This window comes from Microtus pennsylvanicus, chromosome 8 (genome assembly GCF_037038515.1).
Source record: "Microtus pennsylvanicus isolate mMicPen1 chromosome 8, mMicPen1.hap1, whole genome shotgun sequence".
NCBI lineage: Eukaryota > Metazoa > Chordata > Mammalia > Rodentia > Cricetidae > Microtus > Microtus pennsylvanicus.
In genome coordinates, this window is record NC_134586.1 from 52,723,911 (window position 1) to 52,742,103 (window position 18,193).

Below are 18,193 nucleotides of genomic sequence, written 5' to 3' on the forward strand. Positions count from 1 at the left end.
GACGCAGGCGGCTGCACTGAGGGTTTTAGAACTGATTACATACAGTTGCTTCTTTCATTGCTTTACAATTGTATGGAGAGAGTTCTGGCAAGAAGACAAATCCTGATTATTACCCCGGATAATGATAAATCACCAACCACCGAGGATGATGCCTTGTGACCTCCACTCGGAGTCTCATCTCCTAGCTCTAGGCTTGTGAGGGTTACATAGAATCAGAGACCTTATTGTATTGGTCTGGTTTTGTTTCTCATAACATAATCACAGGTTCCCAGGACATACTGTGTGATTGCATCTTACTGTTTTCTCCTTTGGTATGGATGTGAACCACGTTCCCTTGTTGTTCTCCTCTTTGCTTGACACTGTGCTGAAGTTTGATGGATAGTTTTACAGGTCAGAGCCCCGGGAGAATGTCTTAAATGCTCTCTGTGGCCCGTGTCATTTCCTAGGAGAAATGGATACATTGATTAGCCTTTGAGAGTGTGAACACATTCATTCAAGGGGAGTTTCCCTTTCTTCCCCGGTGTCCTTTATCTGTCCTCGGAGCTCATGGGTGTCCACTTTTTATTGAGCATATATAATTACCTGGAGAGAAGCAGCATTTTAATCCCTGGAAGATGTCCAAGCAGAGATTGAGCAGTCACATTTCTACAGGGCTATGCTTATGCAACGGGTGTCATTTTCTGTAAAGGCTTATTACGCGGGAATTTACTAGATGCATTGTGAACAAGGACTTCAAGACCCAAGATAACAAAACAAACCCTTCAGGCTCTGGACTTAGGGTAGATAACTTTGTAGTATTTATTGTAGTCCTAAAAGCTGATAATTATGAACATTGTCTGTGTGCCCCTGGATTCAATTTTTCATTTGCTTGCTACATTTAAAATTAAATGCTGACAGTGTCTCTGCCTTACCGGTTTCCCCTTTCCCCTGATGGGGGAAAGAAGGGAGGAATTGGGGATGCTGTTCCATGAGAACGTTGCTTTTCCTGGGCCCCTCTTTGAGTTCTAGGCAGAGCAGCTTACTGAGCAGGTTTGTTTAATTGCTCAGGTTGGAACTCCCTGCTCTAATGGACTGATGACATCCTGGACCTTTGTATTTTCTGCTGCAGGCACAACCCGGTCTCCCAGAGAAGGAGAAGTGCCTGGCGTGGATTACAGCTTTCTGAGTGTGAAAGAGTTCCTGGACCTCGAGCAGAGCGGAACCCTGTTGGAAGTCGGCACCTATGAAGGTGAGCTTCACTGCTGCCCTGTGGCATCCCAAGTGCCTTCAGTGGTCCAGACAGAGTGTTTAGACTCTGCGTAGTCTAAAGGAGAGACTAGTCTGCCTTAATGTGGTGCGTGCTAATAAGATGTGGAAAGGCTTGAGAGATCTCTTTGCAGATAGTTCTCTTTACCTTGTAAACTTAAGGACTGACGTTTTATGTTTTGATATGGACACTTGTACTGCTTCCCTGAATCATAGGTCATCACAATGTGACCTTGTGTTGTTGTTTTTATCTTGAAGAAATGAAATCCTATGTGTACCACTCGTTGGTTTTACCTGGAAGTGTGTCTACACACTTCATTAAGAAGCATCAACGAGTACCCCTTCCTCTGCCAGACGCTGCCTGTCTGACTTGGATTCAGTGTGATGAGCAGTATCCTGATTAATCTTTGAAGTCTGAGGATTCGCATGCGTGCATGCATGTACCTCTGTGTGTATCCGTGCTTCTTCCTCTTGTACACAGAGGACGGTGTGCATTGCATGCTTCTGGCGCCTTGCGCTTCTGTTTCTTGTTATATCTTAATAGATCCTTGTCATGCAGTAATAGAGAACTTCCTGTTTCCCTTTCTCAAATCACCTCATATGAATGTACCATAATTAGATTGTTTTCTCTCTCTGGGTAAACACTTTGGGTTATTTTTAACTTTTGAAGATTTATTTTGATTATTTACAAATATTTGTTATTTTTGTTCTTTCAGAACACTACTATATTTAATAACATGATCATTAGCTGTAGCAACAGTTAAGTTTCCACAAATAAAATTTCTATGTCAAAACGAATTAGGGGGAAAAGTTACATTTTCTTATCTGTTTGAGGGTTGTATTATAATTTATATAGCTAATTCTTTCCATGTGAGTTTTCCATAGCTGATTTCTAAATATTTTCTTTTTTAATTGACATTCAGGTCTGATATTTTATATATGTGTGAGGATCAGATAAGGACACTTGACATACACTTAGAATTCCAGGGCTGGGGACATGGAAACGGAAGGTCATGAGTTCAGTACAAGGCTGGGCGCTGTAAATGCTGCTTATCATTTAACACTGATCATTTGTGTTCGGGATATTCAGAATTCTTTCTGTTAGCTCTTTTGAAATATATATCAATTACTCTATTATGCTATAGGAAATTGGAAATTCTTCATCTTACTAACTGCATTCATGTTACTGCCGACCGTCTTCTCTGTCTCACACACTCTTCCCGCCCTCTGATGGCTGCTGTTTTCCTCATCTCTCCTGTTACAGAACTATTGTGTCTTGCACGTGCGTGTAAAAACATGAGGTATTTGTCCTTCTGTGTCTGACACAGTCACCTAGCCAAATGCCCTCCATGCTCATCCGTGTTGACACCAAGGATGGGTTTTTGTTTTTATTTTTAGTTTTGAAAAGAGTCTCATAGATAGTCCAGGCTTGCATGATACTCAGCTGAAGATGACCTTGAACTTGGTACCTCTGCAGTGCTGAGCTACAACTTTCACCACCCCTTCTGTTTTATGAGGGGCTGCAGAATGAATCTAGGGCTTCTGGCATATTGGGCAAGTGCGTTACCGCCTGAGCTGCATCCTTAGCCCCAGATTTCATGACTTTTTGTGGGCGAATAATAATCCATTGTGTATATAAATTGTGTTCTCTTTATTCGTCTGTTGATGGACACTCAAATTGTCGCCATGCCATGACCATTGTGAACAATGATAAACATGGGGTAGTGATGTGTTTTATACTCTGACTTCTGTTTTCTCTTGCACATACATTTTACTTTAATGCTTCAAAAATCCCTTTCCTCTGCAGGTTTGCTGTGTGCTTTTGGTTCTTTTAGTAATAGCCTCTCTGCCTGAAGTGGGACAATACCTTGTTATGGTGTTGATTTGTTTTGGTGATGACTGATACTAAGATAGTTTTAGGTACTTATTGAACATGTATATGTCTTTAAAATGTTACATTTTTCTGAAACAATTTTATAGCTTGATTATTCTTAGGAGTATTATTTGAAACAGAAAAGCTTAATATGATACAATTAACTAGGTTAAATTCCTAATTTATTCATAATTGCATTATGGAGCTCTACAAGCTCTTAAAATGTGTATTAGATAATCATAGAGAAATTTTAAACATTAAGATTAAAAAACAAAAGGTAAATGAAAAGCTCATTATTGATCTGTCTCCACCCCAGGCTGCCTGAAGACTGTATTCATTGCCTAGCCCACTTTCCAGGTAGGGACTCTAGACTGGGGCTGCCAAATCCATTCATGCCCATGGTGTACTCTGCAGGAAGGGACCCTAAACTCTCATGACCTACTCCACCTGCTTCTGAAATCTGCCTGAGTAGTCTCCCTAGACTCCACTACAACTCTATTTAACCCCCTTCCCTGCCTGAGAATCATGTGTCTTGTATAGGCCCTCAGATCCTATTCTTCAGATAGGGGACCCCATGCACACATTGTCAATTCCACCCATTTCTGCTGCCTAACAGGTAGTCCTAAGCAGACTCCTGAGGATTGGCTTTAAGAATCTTCTTCTCTTCCTTCTCTTTCTTCTTTCTTTTTCTCTCTCCCCCCCCCTTTTTTTTTGAGACAGAGTTTAACTATATAGCTCTGGCTGTCCTGAAACTCACTCTATAGACCAGGCCCCCGAGTCTAGGTTTAAAAGTGTGTGCCACTACACCCAATTCATATATATTTTCAAATCTATGACATTGCTACTTTTGATTGTATCACTATTAGAAGCCAAACTAATTACTAGTTAAAATATGACAATGCAGTATCTTATGGAATTCATTTTGGTTTTCTTTTTTTTTTTTTTTTGTAGTTTTGGGTTTTTTTTTTATTAAAAATAGATGTTTTTTATATGATATATTCTGATCATGGTTTCCCCTCCCCCAGGCTCTTCTGAGATTCCTCTCTAATTCTACAGAAGCCCTCTCCTATTCTTCGATATTACTCCTAGCCCAAGCTGAATTGGGATTGCTTCTAATATCCTATCAGGCCTCAATAATGAATTGCCCCAAGACTAACCCTTAAACTCTCCTGAAATTAATCTGAAGTCTACATCTCTACAGATTGCTATAGTAGTAAACAGATCTTCAACACCCACTCAACAAAGGGAAGGCAAGGTATCCATACCAAGAGACCTTACCAAAGACCTAATCCCAGATGCTTAGGTCCCATCACCAAAACACAATAGGTAACCACCAAAAATCAGCCCTCCTAGGTAATGGTCCTAAGAAAAGCAACTTAAATGATGTATAAGACAGTGATTTTAAAATAACAATAACAAAATAATTAAGAAACTCAAGGGGAATTGGAATAAATAGTGGAATAAAGATAATGAAAACACAGTTGAATGAAATAATAAAAGCAATTCAAACTGTGTAAATAGAACTTAGTAAGAGAGAAGCTCAGAAGAAAAAAAACAATAAAATAATACTCCAAAATTTCAGAAATTAAAACAAAAAATTCATAGAACAGCCTCATCAGTATGCTGGATCAAGGAAAAGTGAGAACATCAGGTCTTGAGACAATTCAGAAGAGTTGAATCACGTAGTCAAAGAATATATTAAATAAAAAAAAGCAAAAAGTCACAGACACAACATATAAGGGACTCTAGGACACCCAGTAATAGCAGGAGAGCAGATATAAAAGGAAAAGAGACTCGGGTGAAAGACACAGAAAATATTGTCAACAAAATCAAAGATGAAAACTTCCCTAACCGAGGGAAGGAGATGCACATCACAGCCCAAAGGCATACAGAGCAACAAATAAACACAACCAGGAAGAAACTTTCCACATAGACGTGAAAATAGTAAATGTACAGAGCAAAGAAAGGATACAGAAGAAGAGGATGATGATGCAGGGTAGCTATTTCAGTGGAGACCGGAAAACCGGAAGCAGTTATGCAAGCCATAAAAGACATCAGGTACCACGCCAGACTACCATACTCAGCAAGATTATCAGTTGTATCAAAGGAAAAAGGAAAATTTTTCATAATTAAAACAGATTTTAGGAATTTAGGACCACTAAGCCAACTCTACAGAGATGTGGAGAGAAAGTTAAACACGCCCAAGAAGGTATAGGAAATAGAACACGTAATTGAAAGATATCTAATAAAATACCACAAAGTAACAGGAATTAGTACATATTGCTCAATAATTCTTTTCTATTGGGGGGCGGGGTTGAGATGGGGTTTCTCAGTAACTTTGGAGCCTGTCCTGAAACTAGCTCTTATACAGAAGGCTGGCTTCAAACCCACAAAGATTCGCCTGCATCTGCCTCCTGAGTGCTGGGATTAAAGGTGTGTGCCAGCACTGCCTGGAATGCTCCATAATTCTTAATGGTCTCAACTCCTAGCAGATACACACAGACTAACAGATTAGAAAATGGGGTACATTTTTTGTTGCTTCCAGGAAACACACGCCACACTTAATAATAAGCACCACCTTAGGGTGAAGTAAAAGGAAAAGATATGAAACTAGAATCAAGTAGAGTAGTTAATCTAATATCTGGAAAAATAGGCTTCAAACCAAACTACTCTGAAGAGATAAGGAGAAATACTTAATACTCATTAAAATATTAATCTACTAATCACAGGCTAACCATATATGCACCAAACACAGGAACAGACGATTTTATCAAAGAATCACTATTAGATCTAAAGCTAGAGATTGATCCCAACATGGTGATAGTGGGTAGTTTCAATTCCACACTTAGCAGGAGACAAGCCACTGAGGGGGAAGTCTATACTCAGAAACTCTGGAGTTAAAGTACATTGAATCAAATCAACCTACCAGATTACCCATAGAGCATTCCTCCCAAACACTAAAAAATACACTCTCTTCTCAGCAGCCCGTGGAGCTTTCTCCAAAATAGACCACGTATTAGCACGAGGCAAGTCTTAAGAAATATAGAACAAGTGAATCACACACTGTGTTCTGTGACCATAGAGAATAAAGCTGAGTATCAACAGCAGTAGAAACTACAGAAAGTACACCTGACTTACGGAAACTAAGCAGCACACTACTGCATGACAGTTGGGTCAAGTAAGTGATCAAGAAGGAAATGAATGAAGATGAAAACCCAACATTCCAAAGTCTGTGTGATGTAGTGAAAAGCTGATAGGAAAGCTTATAGTATCATGTACCTGTGTCAAAAAATCTGAAAAACCTCAAACTAACAACTGTGTTGCCCTGGAAGACCTTGGAAAATTCAAAACAAAACAAACCCAAAAGCAGTATATAAGAAGAATATTCTGGTTATTTATTTATTTATTGTCAGTTTGACACAGCTAGGGTCATTTGGCAAGAGGAAACTTCACCTGAGTAAATGCCCCCATCAGACTGGCTTGTAGGCAAGACTGTGGGGGCATTTTCTTTATTAATAATTTAAATTTATGTGGGTGGGCCAAGCCTTCTGTGGGTGGTGCTATCCCCTGGCAAGTGGTCCTGGGTTGTGTAAGAGAGACAACTGAACAAGCCATAGAGAGCAAGCCAGTAAGGAATATCCCTCTGTGGTCTGGCTCCAGTTTCTGCCTCTAGATTGTGGTCTTGATCACTTGCCCTGCCTTTCCCTTCATGATGGACATTAAGCTATAAAATAAACCAAGCCCTTTCCTTCTCTTCTTGATTTAGATCATGTCTTATCACAGTAATAGAAAAATCAAACTAAGTCAGAAATAATCAAAATTGGGGCTAAAATTAATGAGATAGAAACAGAAAGAAATAAAACAATAAAAGAATAAAAATAACAGTTGGTTCTTTGAAAAGATTTAACAAGGTTGGCACTATGGTAGCCATATTAACCAAAAGAAGGTATCAGGATCCAAATGAATAAAATTGGTAATAAGAAGGAAGGCATCACAATATATACTGAAGAAATTCAGAGAAAATCATCAACATACTTTTAAAATTTATATTTCCCCCAACTAAAAAGTCTAAAAGAGATGGATGAGAAAAATATATGGCCTACCAAAGTTATAATAAGATGAGAGAAATAATGAATAAATAATGAAAATGTGGTATATTTATACAATGAAATATTAAGAAAAATGAAATTATAAAATTTACAGTTAAGTAGATAGAGCTGGAAACAATCATTCTGAGTGCAGTAATCCAGACCCAGAAGGAAACGTGTTTTCTCATTTGTGGATGTTAGCTTTCAACTTTCAGATATGTATGCTTTGCTTGTAATATTCATAAATGTCAGGAAATAAGTAAGGGACTGTGAAAAGAGCTTTCAAGGGAAGGGCACTGGAACTCAGTAGTATAGAGGGCTAACAAGTAATAATGGAACAGGAGGGGTTAACATGGGGTTGGGTAGAGGAGAAACTTGGGGAGAGATAAATAACAGTAATGATCTTCCAAAAAAAATATCATTTGGAAATCTACCACTATAGAAGCTTCCTAAAATATATACATGCACATATATGAAAAGAGTTAAAGTGGAGCTACCCTATACCCAGATTACGGTGCCGGGTCTGATCAGGAGCCGCACCCAGCTCAGATCCAACAGTCTTTCTCAACCCCAAGAATATCCTGGATGTAACAGGCAGCCCGTGAGCGCTGCACTGACTTCCCGGCCCAGCAGAAGGGAAGCAAATATCTCATTGTCTCCAAGTGTATTTCTATGAATGCTGGTTGGTTGTTTTAGAACTGAAGTTTTCTAATACACCAATTCAACCCTTTCCACTTCTTTATGCATTTTTCTCTGCTTGCTCTCCAGCCTTTGGCCTTTTGCTAGTTTAATTTTACACCCATATGAGAAGGCTCTTCACTTTTTGAAACCAACTAGAGTTTGACTTTTGCAAGCTGAGAGCAAATGAAATTTTTATTAAATGCCAGCTACTGCTCTAGGAAGTAATGCTGCTAGATCCCCAGAGGCTTTGCTCTCACCCGCTGCCCCTGGACCATCCCTCAACAGTGGCTGTGTCTGGCGAGAGACACTCAGGAGCAGCCTAAAGCCACCTGTGCCTGAATCTCAGCCCTGTGCCATGGAGCTGGGTCTCCTCTGGCAAGTCACTTTCTGCTCAGTTTCCATTTTCCTCTTGGAGATTACAGTGCTTCCGTGTGAGCTGGCCTGAATGAGGGAGCGATTGCAAAGGGCTGAGCTGAGTGCCTGGCACAGGTACACGCCCAGTCAGTGTTAGCTCTGGCATGCATGCACAACTTAGGGAAATTGCTGCACAGTGTCTTCCCACCTCCTCCTTGTAAGCCAGGGCATCTGCCAGTCGAGTGTGTGTATTTGCTTCCCAGGTTCCCCCCACCTTTTTTGCCATCTGGAATTTCTTTTGGCCTCGTTGGAGCAAGGAATATTACAACAGAGTGCTCTTATTTTCCCTCTTTTTACTTCCAGGTCCAAGATGCTGTGAGCTGAGCGGGCCGAAACTATGAGCTGAAACAGCTCTTCTCCTTAAAAACAAACCAAACTATACAGAGTAGTCTCAAATATGGCCTTCAAAATAATTGTATTTGATTGCTTTTTTTTCAGATAAGTGTCCACAAGAGCTATGCAATAAAGGCCCATCAATGTTACGATTTATGGCAGTGTGACCCTGGCAGGTTCCCCTGCTGGTGTGGGGTACAGACAGATATGACATTCAGAGAGAACTTGGGTATAGAGTTTATTTAATGGGTATCAGGAAGGGTTTTGAAGGGTAAGAGGTTATGGTGGGAGTGGGCATGGAGAAAAGGGAGGACAGAGAAAAAGAAAGGAGAGGCAGAGGCTGCCTCTTTCAGAAGGATAGACAGAGAGAGAAACAGGAGGTGAGAGATCAGCTTGCCTGGCAGGAAGGAGAGATTGGGGGTGAGTGGAGCTTGTCTCTTAAAGGAACAGGATACCCAGGTGACAGGGCAGGGCAACAGAATTATAACATTTTGTCTCCTAGCCTATGCTGTTGAGAAGTGGTGGAATTGCTAAAAGATGGAGTCATTTAGAAGGCTTTGGGGACTTCATATGGAACATGCTGGTGAGGGGAATATTGAGAATGTGGCTTCTTCTTTTTCTCTTTGGTTCTTGGCCACATGGCATGAACAGATTACTCCTCCATGGCATGTTCCTTTCCCCTGTCCCAATGTCTTGCCTTGCCACAGGGCCAAAACAAGGAAAAAGAGCCATCTGATTATGGATTAGAACTTCTCAGGTTCTAACAGAGCAGGGTGGAGTAAAATGAGGGCAGAGGCAAGCAGATCTCTGTGAGTTCAAGGCCAGCCTGGTCTACAGAGCGAGTTCTAGGACTGACAGGTGGCTACATAGAGAAGCCTTGTCTCGAAAAACCAAAAACTCAAAACCAAAGTAAAATACATTCTGAGAGGGCGTTCTGCAGAATGCTAAAGAGTCGATAGCAGGTGCTGTCTCAAACTTCCCCGAATTAGTGCTGTCCATTGAGAGTTTTATTCAGGGTACCTCACTCGGCCTATTTTCAACTATGCCGATGGTAGCCACTAACCTCAGCTATGCATGTGGTACCCACTAACTTCCTGAATCTTTAGACTGAACAGGTGCAATTATTGGCTAGATTTGCTTTTTACTTTTTAAATTATATGTCTGCGTATGTGCCCTGTAGTGGCATTTCAAATGTATTTTAATAAATAAAGACTGCCTGAAGATCTGAGAGTAAAACAGCCCCACTGGTCAGATTATTACAAACCAGATTATGGTAACACACACCTTTAATCCCAGTAGCCACTCTAGCTGCCATAAAAATCGGGTGGTGTACACCTTTGATCCCAGCCCTAGAGAGGAATATAAGATGGGGCAAGACAGCTCTCAGGAGTGTGCTAGGGACTGAACTCTAGTCCTCTGCAAGAGCAGAAAGAGCTTTTCATGCTGAACCATCTCTCCGACCGGAACAGTTGAGGTTTTGTGAGTTTTTTTTCTTATTTAACACTTCTTTCAGAGTTTTTTACGATGTATTTCAATCATTCTTACTCCCGTCCCCCAACTCTTTCCAGATTAAACCCACCACCTCTACCACACACTCTTGTGTGTCTACCTCCTGCTCCCAAATCCTTCAAGACAAGTTCGTGCTTCCCAGGTAGCCTTGGGTATGTGGTCTTCCCCTACAGAGTGGTCCACTAGGCTCTCCCTCTCTCCGCTAATGCGCATCAGTAGACCCCCATTCGGAATGGTGTGTCCAGCCCTCTTTGTCATGCTGGGATTTGTTCTGGCTTGGCTTTCCACAGGTTTAGTGCGCACTGTTGTAGCTACTGTGAATTCATACATGGGCCTAGAGCGATGGCTCTGAGGTTAAGGGCAATTACTATTCCTGCAGAGGACCCAAGTTAAGTTCACAGCTTCAAGTGTAGCTCACAATTGCCTGTTAATTCCAGTTCCTGGGAGATTTTATGCCTCTGATCCTTTTGGATATATACTGCCCTCTCTCCCTCCCTTACACACACACACACACACACACACACACAATCACACACACACTTAAAAATATTAAAAAGAATAACTTTTTTTGTTTGTTTGTTTGTTTCTTCAAGACAAGGTTTCTTTGTAGCTTTGGAGCTTGTCCTGGAACTAGCTCTTGTAGACGAGGTTGGCTTTGAACTCAAAGAGATCCACCTGCCTCTGCCTTCTGAGTGTTGGGATTAAAGGCGTACACCACCACCCCCTGGACAAGAATAACTATTAATAATTTTTTAAAAGTTGAATTTTTAAATTAACCACCACAGTAGCTGGTCACTGTATTTATTTCAGTACCATTTTTGAATAAAAAATTATTCTAGGAGAAGTAAAGTCCCACAGAAGAACCTCAGCAAACCCATATTGAGCTGAATTTAGATCCCCAGAATCCTTGGAAAGCTTAACACAGTAGCACAAATCCACATAAAACCTGGACACTAGAGGGCATGTGTCTATAACCTCTACACTCTCCCACTGAGATGGGAGACAAAAATGAGAGACCCATTGGAAGCTCACCAACAAGCTAGCCTGGAGTGTACAAAGATGAGTCCAATAGAGACCCTGTTTGTTTCAAGACAAGATGGAAGTCAAGGACCATCATAACACCTCCCACAAACATGCATGTTCATGGCACACATGCTCCAGAACTCACGTTTGTGTGCATGTGTCCAGAGATACATCACAGAACACCCTACTCTGCCTTTTATCTGGAAGTCGGTGCTGTGGTTAGCTAGAACTGCGTGGGTGATGGTACTAATGACAGTTGGTTGAATCTAGAGTATTAGTGTAACCAAAGAGATAAATTTGGTGATGTGGAGGAAAGAAGAGATAAGGGACAGTAATCCTCCTAGCCTCTTGGCTTCTGGATCTGGGTCTATGTTGCTAACATTTGCTAAGATAATAAACACTAGCTGACTGCGGAGAGAAGGAGGCAAGGGGAGCATGGTTTTTAGATTACATAGTGAACCCTGTCTCCAAAAAGAAGTAAAGAAATGCTGTAATTGGACCAGGTTTAAGGAGTAGGCAAGGACTCTGTCATGGAACTGTCCTCTCACCAGGTGTAACTGTTGACAGCTGCATGTACTCCCAACAGACTCTCCCGCAAGGCATAGAAGTTGTTAGTGGGGTGTGTCACTGATCTGCTTCACATCTTGAACCAGCTCAAACCAGTTTCTTGTCCTTTTCCTGGACAAGTATCAAAGCAAATCAGAGAAAATAAAAATAAACCCCTTGGTCTGACTTTCTAATTATCCATTGAGCTAATTTTTTTTGATATCATACTTGAAATATAGCAAGTGAACTATCCTTGTTGGTTCTTGCTTTTTTTTTTCCCCTCCTGCTGATATTTTTACAATCCTGGTTGCTGCCTTAGTGCCCACCCTTGGGACTTCCCTGGGAGAGCATTTACAAGGGATGGACTATTCAGTGGGACTGGTTCTGAACATGCCTGCTTTACAAATGCCTCTGGGTAGAAGAGACTGATTATACACTTGGAGCGTCGCAAAGGTTTTCCTTCAGCCTAGAAGTGCAGTGCCAGGGTGACATTTGAGACTGGAGTTTTGTGTTGCATATTTCTGCATGCTAATTAGAAAGGGGATGTCAGTGTTCAATAATGGGATTGTTTTGCTTCCTAGAAGATCTGCAGAAAAGCAGCTGCCAGCAGTATACTTTTGGGGGACAGAGATATAAAGTGGGGTGAAGAGAGTTCATGTTTGTCATTGAGGAAAATGAGACCGTCTGGAGTCCTGTTCTTTGGCGGGCCCTGGGAGCCGTCTGTTGTGATAAGCTCTGCTGGCAAACTGTGCTGTGGAATGTTCTCTGTTGATAATGAAAGTAACCAAATGAAACCTGTGCTGTCTTTGGCTTTTCCCTGAATTTGAAGATGGTGAGGCGAGAGCTAGGGAAATTTTATTTAATTTCTTGCTCAGAGATCCTAAGAGATTTCTGGAGTTGAGGAGTATGAGGATGTTAGACACAAACAAATCTATGTTTTAATGCCCTTCATCATTTACAAATTATGGGCTTTCATCTCCTTGAACTGAAAAATGAGACTACTGGTTCCTTTTGCTTCAAGATAACTATAAATACTAGCTTGTCTCCTCTTTGGTCTCATATTCAAAGTCATGGGTACAGAGGAACATCTAATTACAGGATTTGGTTTATTATCCTTTTTATATATAAATATATGTTTACAGGGTGGGGCATATGGGAAAAGGGATAGTAGAAAGTGATGGGAGGTTTTTGAATGTCATAATGGCAGAGTAGCATAGGGATGTGCTATTCAGGAGTCACTAATAGAGTGGAAAGACATGCCAAGAGTCATGTCATGTAAAACTGGATCCGCAGTACTGGTGTCGAGGATGATCCTTGGCTGGGGTTTATGTGTGCTGTCACTGCTTGTTCCTTTATACCTTCTGCAAAGTATGGCTGAGTGACACTGTGTACCTTATAGACGGTGGCAGCCCTCAGGGAACACAGACGTGCACAGAAACAGTAGTGGCTACTGCCACAGAGAATTTATAAACCAGAAGTGAGAACCGATGTGAAGTCAAACCACTCGATACATGCGGCGGAAGACGTTAGAAAGGGAGCTGTGTGTGTCCCCCGTTAACACAGCGGGTCTGATCAGAGTGTGGCTTCGATCCAGCCTGTGGGATCACAGATAATGCTCTGAGGACAGGTAGTAGTAAGGATGAGGGACAAAGGGAAGGGTGGGTACAAGAGCCATGAGCTGTTGAGGGGGCCCAGTTTGAGGGGCTACTGAATGGAGCCCTGTGGAGTCAGAGAGAGAGCATGCAGAAGGCAGCAGTAGACCAGCCTGGAGAGTGGGCAGGGCCAGAGGCCGCAGGGCCATGAGGCCAGGGCAAAACCAGATGAGCTGGATGTCTGTGTTCACAGAGCATATAGATGTCTCTCTGTGCTCGTAGAGGAGAGTGGAGGTTTTCTAACACTACCTCCAAAAGGAGAAGGGATCTTCGTCCACTTACAGTTGACACTGCCCTCATTGGAAACGTTTTGTCTGTGTTTCACTCAGGGAATGCCACTATTGCCCTGGGCTTTTGGTTATTTTCAAATGCTTAGCTTTAGAACAGAAAAGGGTTTTCTCATGCTGAACCAACAGTGGCACCCTACAAGAGCCCTCTGTGCTCCTCTCCTACAAAGGGGGGGATGGTTTTCTCTGTCTAAACATGGAGACCCTGAGGTGCAGCAGAATCAGCTGGACACTGGTTGGAATCTTGCGTATCAGGCCTACCCTGACCTATTTGACCAGCATTTGTAATTAATTTTCCTAGGCTACTGTTTGCCTGCTGAAGTTTCACAACACTGATATTTGCTGTGTAAAGGGATTTGTTTCTTTACGTCTTAGAATAAAGATTCTCTCCAAGGATAGGAATGAAATTATAACTTTGTGTAAGTTGAGAAGCTGCACAGATTTGATTCATTCCTGCTGAAAATCCAGGCATAGTACAGTCTTCCTTAAATGTTTCATAAAACTCTTAAACATTGATTTGCAGCCCTCATTAATTCATAAGTGTGAGTTAAAAACTATTTTCTTTGGCTTTGGTCATGGCACATAGATTGTGCCTGTTAATTAAGGCCAAGCCTTGCCTTCCTCTTTCCCTGCCTTCCCTTCCTTCCCTCCCCGCCACCCTTGTTGGATTTTATTGAAGAACCTGTTCTGAAAATAGCAGAGAGGAAGAGAAATACATTCCCACTTGGGCTGGAGCCCAGGCACCTCAGGAAGTGTCTGATGGGTAACGTGGAGACTGTGGGACAGCCAGGTTCAGGGCTCATAGGAACGATGCAACCTGCCAAGCAATAACCGTAATTAATTGTCTGATCATTTGCAGTACCTCAGTTATTTCTGTCCTTCACACGGAGTCTCCTGTATATGCTGCATGTTCTCTGCAAGGTCTGTGCTTCTGCCTCGGCTGGACTTGGCCTACTTAGATCACACTGGAAGTTCTTGAAAAGATGGAGTTTTTTTGTTTTTGTTTTGTTTTTTTGGTTTGTTTGTTTTTTTTTTGGAAGGCACAGTTTCAAAGAGGCAACAGAGTGCTGGGGTAGCCATGGGACTCAGTATGTAACCCACCTGCCTGCCTGTAGTTACATGGGAAAGATAGTGTATAATGCTACATTCTTATTGACCAAAAGTCCAGGGTCCAGACGGATGCATCCAAAAGGAGTTGATTCAAAGGCCAGCTTACAGAGTCTGTGAGGACTTTGGGAAATTGTAGATTTTTCTTCATCCATGCCATCACAAAAACCTTAAGGTAGTGACCTGGGTTTGGCTCCAAAGTGCTTATGTGGCGAGACCAATAGAAGAGAGTAAGGGCAGACTTTATCTGCACAAAGCCTTGATTCGCTGAGTGTGTCGGGGCTTGTTCTGGTGGCTGGGTTGCTTGGCTTTTGTCGCCCTGACACCTAGAGTTACTTGAGAAAAGGGGCCTAGTTGAGAAAATGTTCCTTTTAGATTAGATTTCCTACAGACAAGTCTGTAGTACATTTTTCTTGAATCATGATTGACACAGGTGAGCAATGATAATGGGGAAATGAAGACAGCAAGGTCCCATCCTTTATCTCCCTTTTTCAGTGGATTCTAACTTGTAGATATCAACCTTCATTCAACATCTAATTCTAAAATGATGTGGTCTTTTGGTATATTAGTAATGGGGAGGAATTGAAATTAAATTCAGCAGTGTCTCTGTTTGTTTGTTTGTTAGTTTAATTTATGGTGAAAGTTTATTTTTAAGCCAACAGTCTTAATTTCCTAAGCCTCACAAACACTCCTCAGTGAAAAAGTTGTGGTATTTGGTCTAGGCACACCTTTAAAGAGAGCATGGGATAGTCTCATGACCTTGTAGAGATGAAAGATGAGTGTGTGTTCTTTGTTACATATTGCTAGCTTTACCTTGTGCGAGGGTTAGCCCCTCACACCACTATGGGATGTCTTCCTTCAAGTTCCTTCCTCCCAACTCCTTGACCTCTAAGTTGAGAATATGAAAGATTTTTCTTTATAAGAGACCAACAGATTACTTCCTATGTGAGAACTTGAGTCTTAACCAAGGCCTCCAGCATGAGGTTATCGGAAACTGCCAACTGAGGTCTGCGGAGATTAAACATGGTGCCTTTACCCCCCCCCCTTTTTTTTATTAAGGTTATTTTATTTATGTGTATGATTGTTTTGCCTACCTGTACTAATATGTACCACATGCATGCCTGTGCTCACAGATGTCAGAAGGGAATGTCAGATTCCCTTGAACTGAAGGTTCAGATGGTTGTGAGTCACCAAATGGGTGCTAGGAACTGAGCCCAAGTCCTCTGTTGGAACATCAAGTGCTCTCAGCAGTGGCTCCTCGCCCTGTTCCTCTGTTTTTTAACTATATGTTCAGGGTTTATTAGTGGCTTGGATTATCACACCCCTCTCAATAGAAAATAATTTTATGTGTGTTCATAAAGTTATTAATTCAAAACACAATTTAAAGAAACAAATATTAGGGTTGGAGACATGACTCACTTATTGAGAATGCTTGTTGCTCTTCCAGATGAGCAGAATTTGGTTCCTAGAATCCCCATTGGGCAGATCACAACCATCCATAACTCCAGGTCCTGGGCCTCCTATGCTCTCTTCTGGCTTTCACAGGCACCCATATAAGCAAGCATAGCAGATGCTTGTAGATATACACATACACTCATACACAAGAGAATTTGTTTAAAGAGTCTCTTCTAAAAATATTGCATTAGTGTTAAACCTTTTTTTTCTTTTAAAAAAATTAATTGTAGGGCCAGAGAAATAGCTCAGTTGCTGGAGAGTTGGCTAGTGTTCTCAGAACTCTGGGTGGGACCCAGCAGGCATAAAAACAGTGGCAGTGCATGCCGCAGGAAGCAGAGGCAGCAGACCAGCCCCTCTGGGCCTCGTGAACGCAAACCACACTACAGGAAAGCAGGTGTCTGTTAAAAGAAAATAGAGAAGTAATGATAGTTAGAAGCGAGAACCTGGTAGAAGCACACTCTTTGTCCAGGCACCTACCCTACGGGCACCCACTGTACTGGTTATCAAATATGTTTTCCAAATCTAGATTAGTCATAAAGTACTCAAGATTTTTTTACACGCCTCTTAAAGTCTCATTTAGGACAATATCAAAATCACTTGCTTTGAAACATAAATCTGTAGAAGAAAATTACCACTACTGTCATTATTTCTTCCACTCACTGTTTTCTTTTTTATTTAAATTTTTTGGGGGGTGTCTTTGTTTTATTTTATTTTATTTTTGACTTTTGAGACAGGGTTTCTCTGTGTAGCAACTCTGGTTGTCCTGGAACTCGATTTGTAGACCAGGCCGGAGTCAAGGTATATGGCACCACCAACCCACCTTATTTAAATTTTTAACTATTTGTTTTTATTTTTTGAAGTTTCTGAGGATTTCGTGCATGAGTACTGTATTTACATTCTTTACACCCCACAGCTTCCTTAGAGTCCTCCCATGACTCCTGCTCTCTCTCAAACTCATGACTTCTGCAGTTGTTCTTATTACATAAATACACACGCAAACTGCTAAGGCCCTTGAGTGCTGCTCATATGTATGTGTATTTAGGGCTGACCACTCGGGGCTGAAGGAAACCAGTTCTCCTTCCTTCGGAGGCCATTGATTGACTGTGGCTCTCTTATCTAGAGGCAGGGCTTCGGGAAACCTCTCATCCACATTGCCATGTCTGCTGGCCTTATCATTAAGCCACCTTCATATTGCTTACGTAAATTTTGGCTTTATGTCATGCTTGCACAGGGGCCCCGCATATCTTCTCTGTATTATTCCAATATTAGTATAAGTGCTGTCAAAGAGAGCACTTGATTAACTCTCTCTTACAAAGATTAAAGTTAAAAACAAACCTTTTTTAAAAAGCATTGTTTCTCATTTTGAAAGTTAATTGAATTTAATAGTTAGAATTTAGTAATTACATGAAATTTAAAATAGACATATCTGGGGCTGAGCACATAGGTTATGTGTTTGTCATGTAAGTATAAAGACCTGAGTTTAGCCTTAGGACCCACATAACAGAATAGGCTGTAATAGTGTGTGCTTATAATCTCGGTGCTGGGGAGGAGGAGGTAGGTGGATAGGGCCTCACTAGTCAGCTAGTCTAGCTGACTCAGCAAACTTCAAGCCAGGAGAGACCCTGCCTCAGATATGAAGGTAGATGGTATATAAAGAATGACACCTAAGATGTGAGTTGTACATGGTACGTGCACCCGTGTATAAAAGTATACTCCATACATGTGTATGGACATATGAACAAACATACAAGTGAAAATCAAATATACATTTATAAGAATTAAAGTATCCATTTTATTGGGCAATAGTAGTTCATGCCTTTGATCCCAGCACTCAGGACGTAAAGGCAGGAGAATCTCTCTGAGTTTGAGACCAGCCTGATCTACAAAGCGAGTTCCAGGATAGCCAAGACTGTTACACAGAGAAACCCTGTCTCAATAGGAAAAACAAAAATGATCCACTTCATGTATCATTCATTCACA

At 41.4% G+C, this 18,193-nt stretch overlaps 1 protein-coding gene and 1 non-coding gene across 38 annotated transcripts in view; one reads left to right on the plus strand and one right to left on the minus strand.

Annotated features, from left to right (window-relative positions):
* Positions 1–18,193, plus strand: part of Magi1 (membrane associated guanylate kinase, WW and PDZ domain containing 1) — a 625,393-nt gene that overhangs the window by 488,418 nt on the left and 118,782 nt on the right. For all 37 annotated transcript variants that reach the window (XM_075983419.1, XM_075983417.1, XM_075983421.1 and 34 more), the window contains one exon: positions 1,109–1,228. In XM_075983419.1, the coding sequence (XP_075839534.1) occupies positions 1,109–1,228 (120 nt within the window). The remainder of the gene's footprint in view (positions 1–1,108; positions 1,229–18,193) is intronic.
* Positions 17,400–17,506, minus strand: LOC142856654 (U6 spliceosomal RNA). The gene has a single exon (XR_012911695.1). It is a non-coding gene; the product is annotated as a U6 spliceosomal RNA (small nuclear RNA).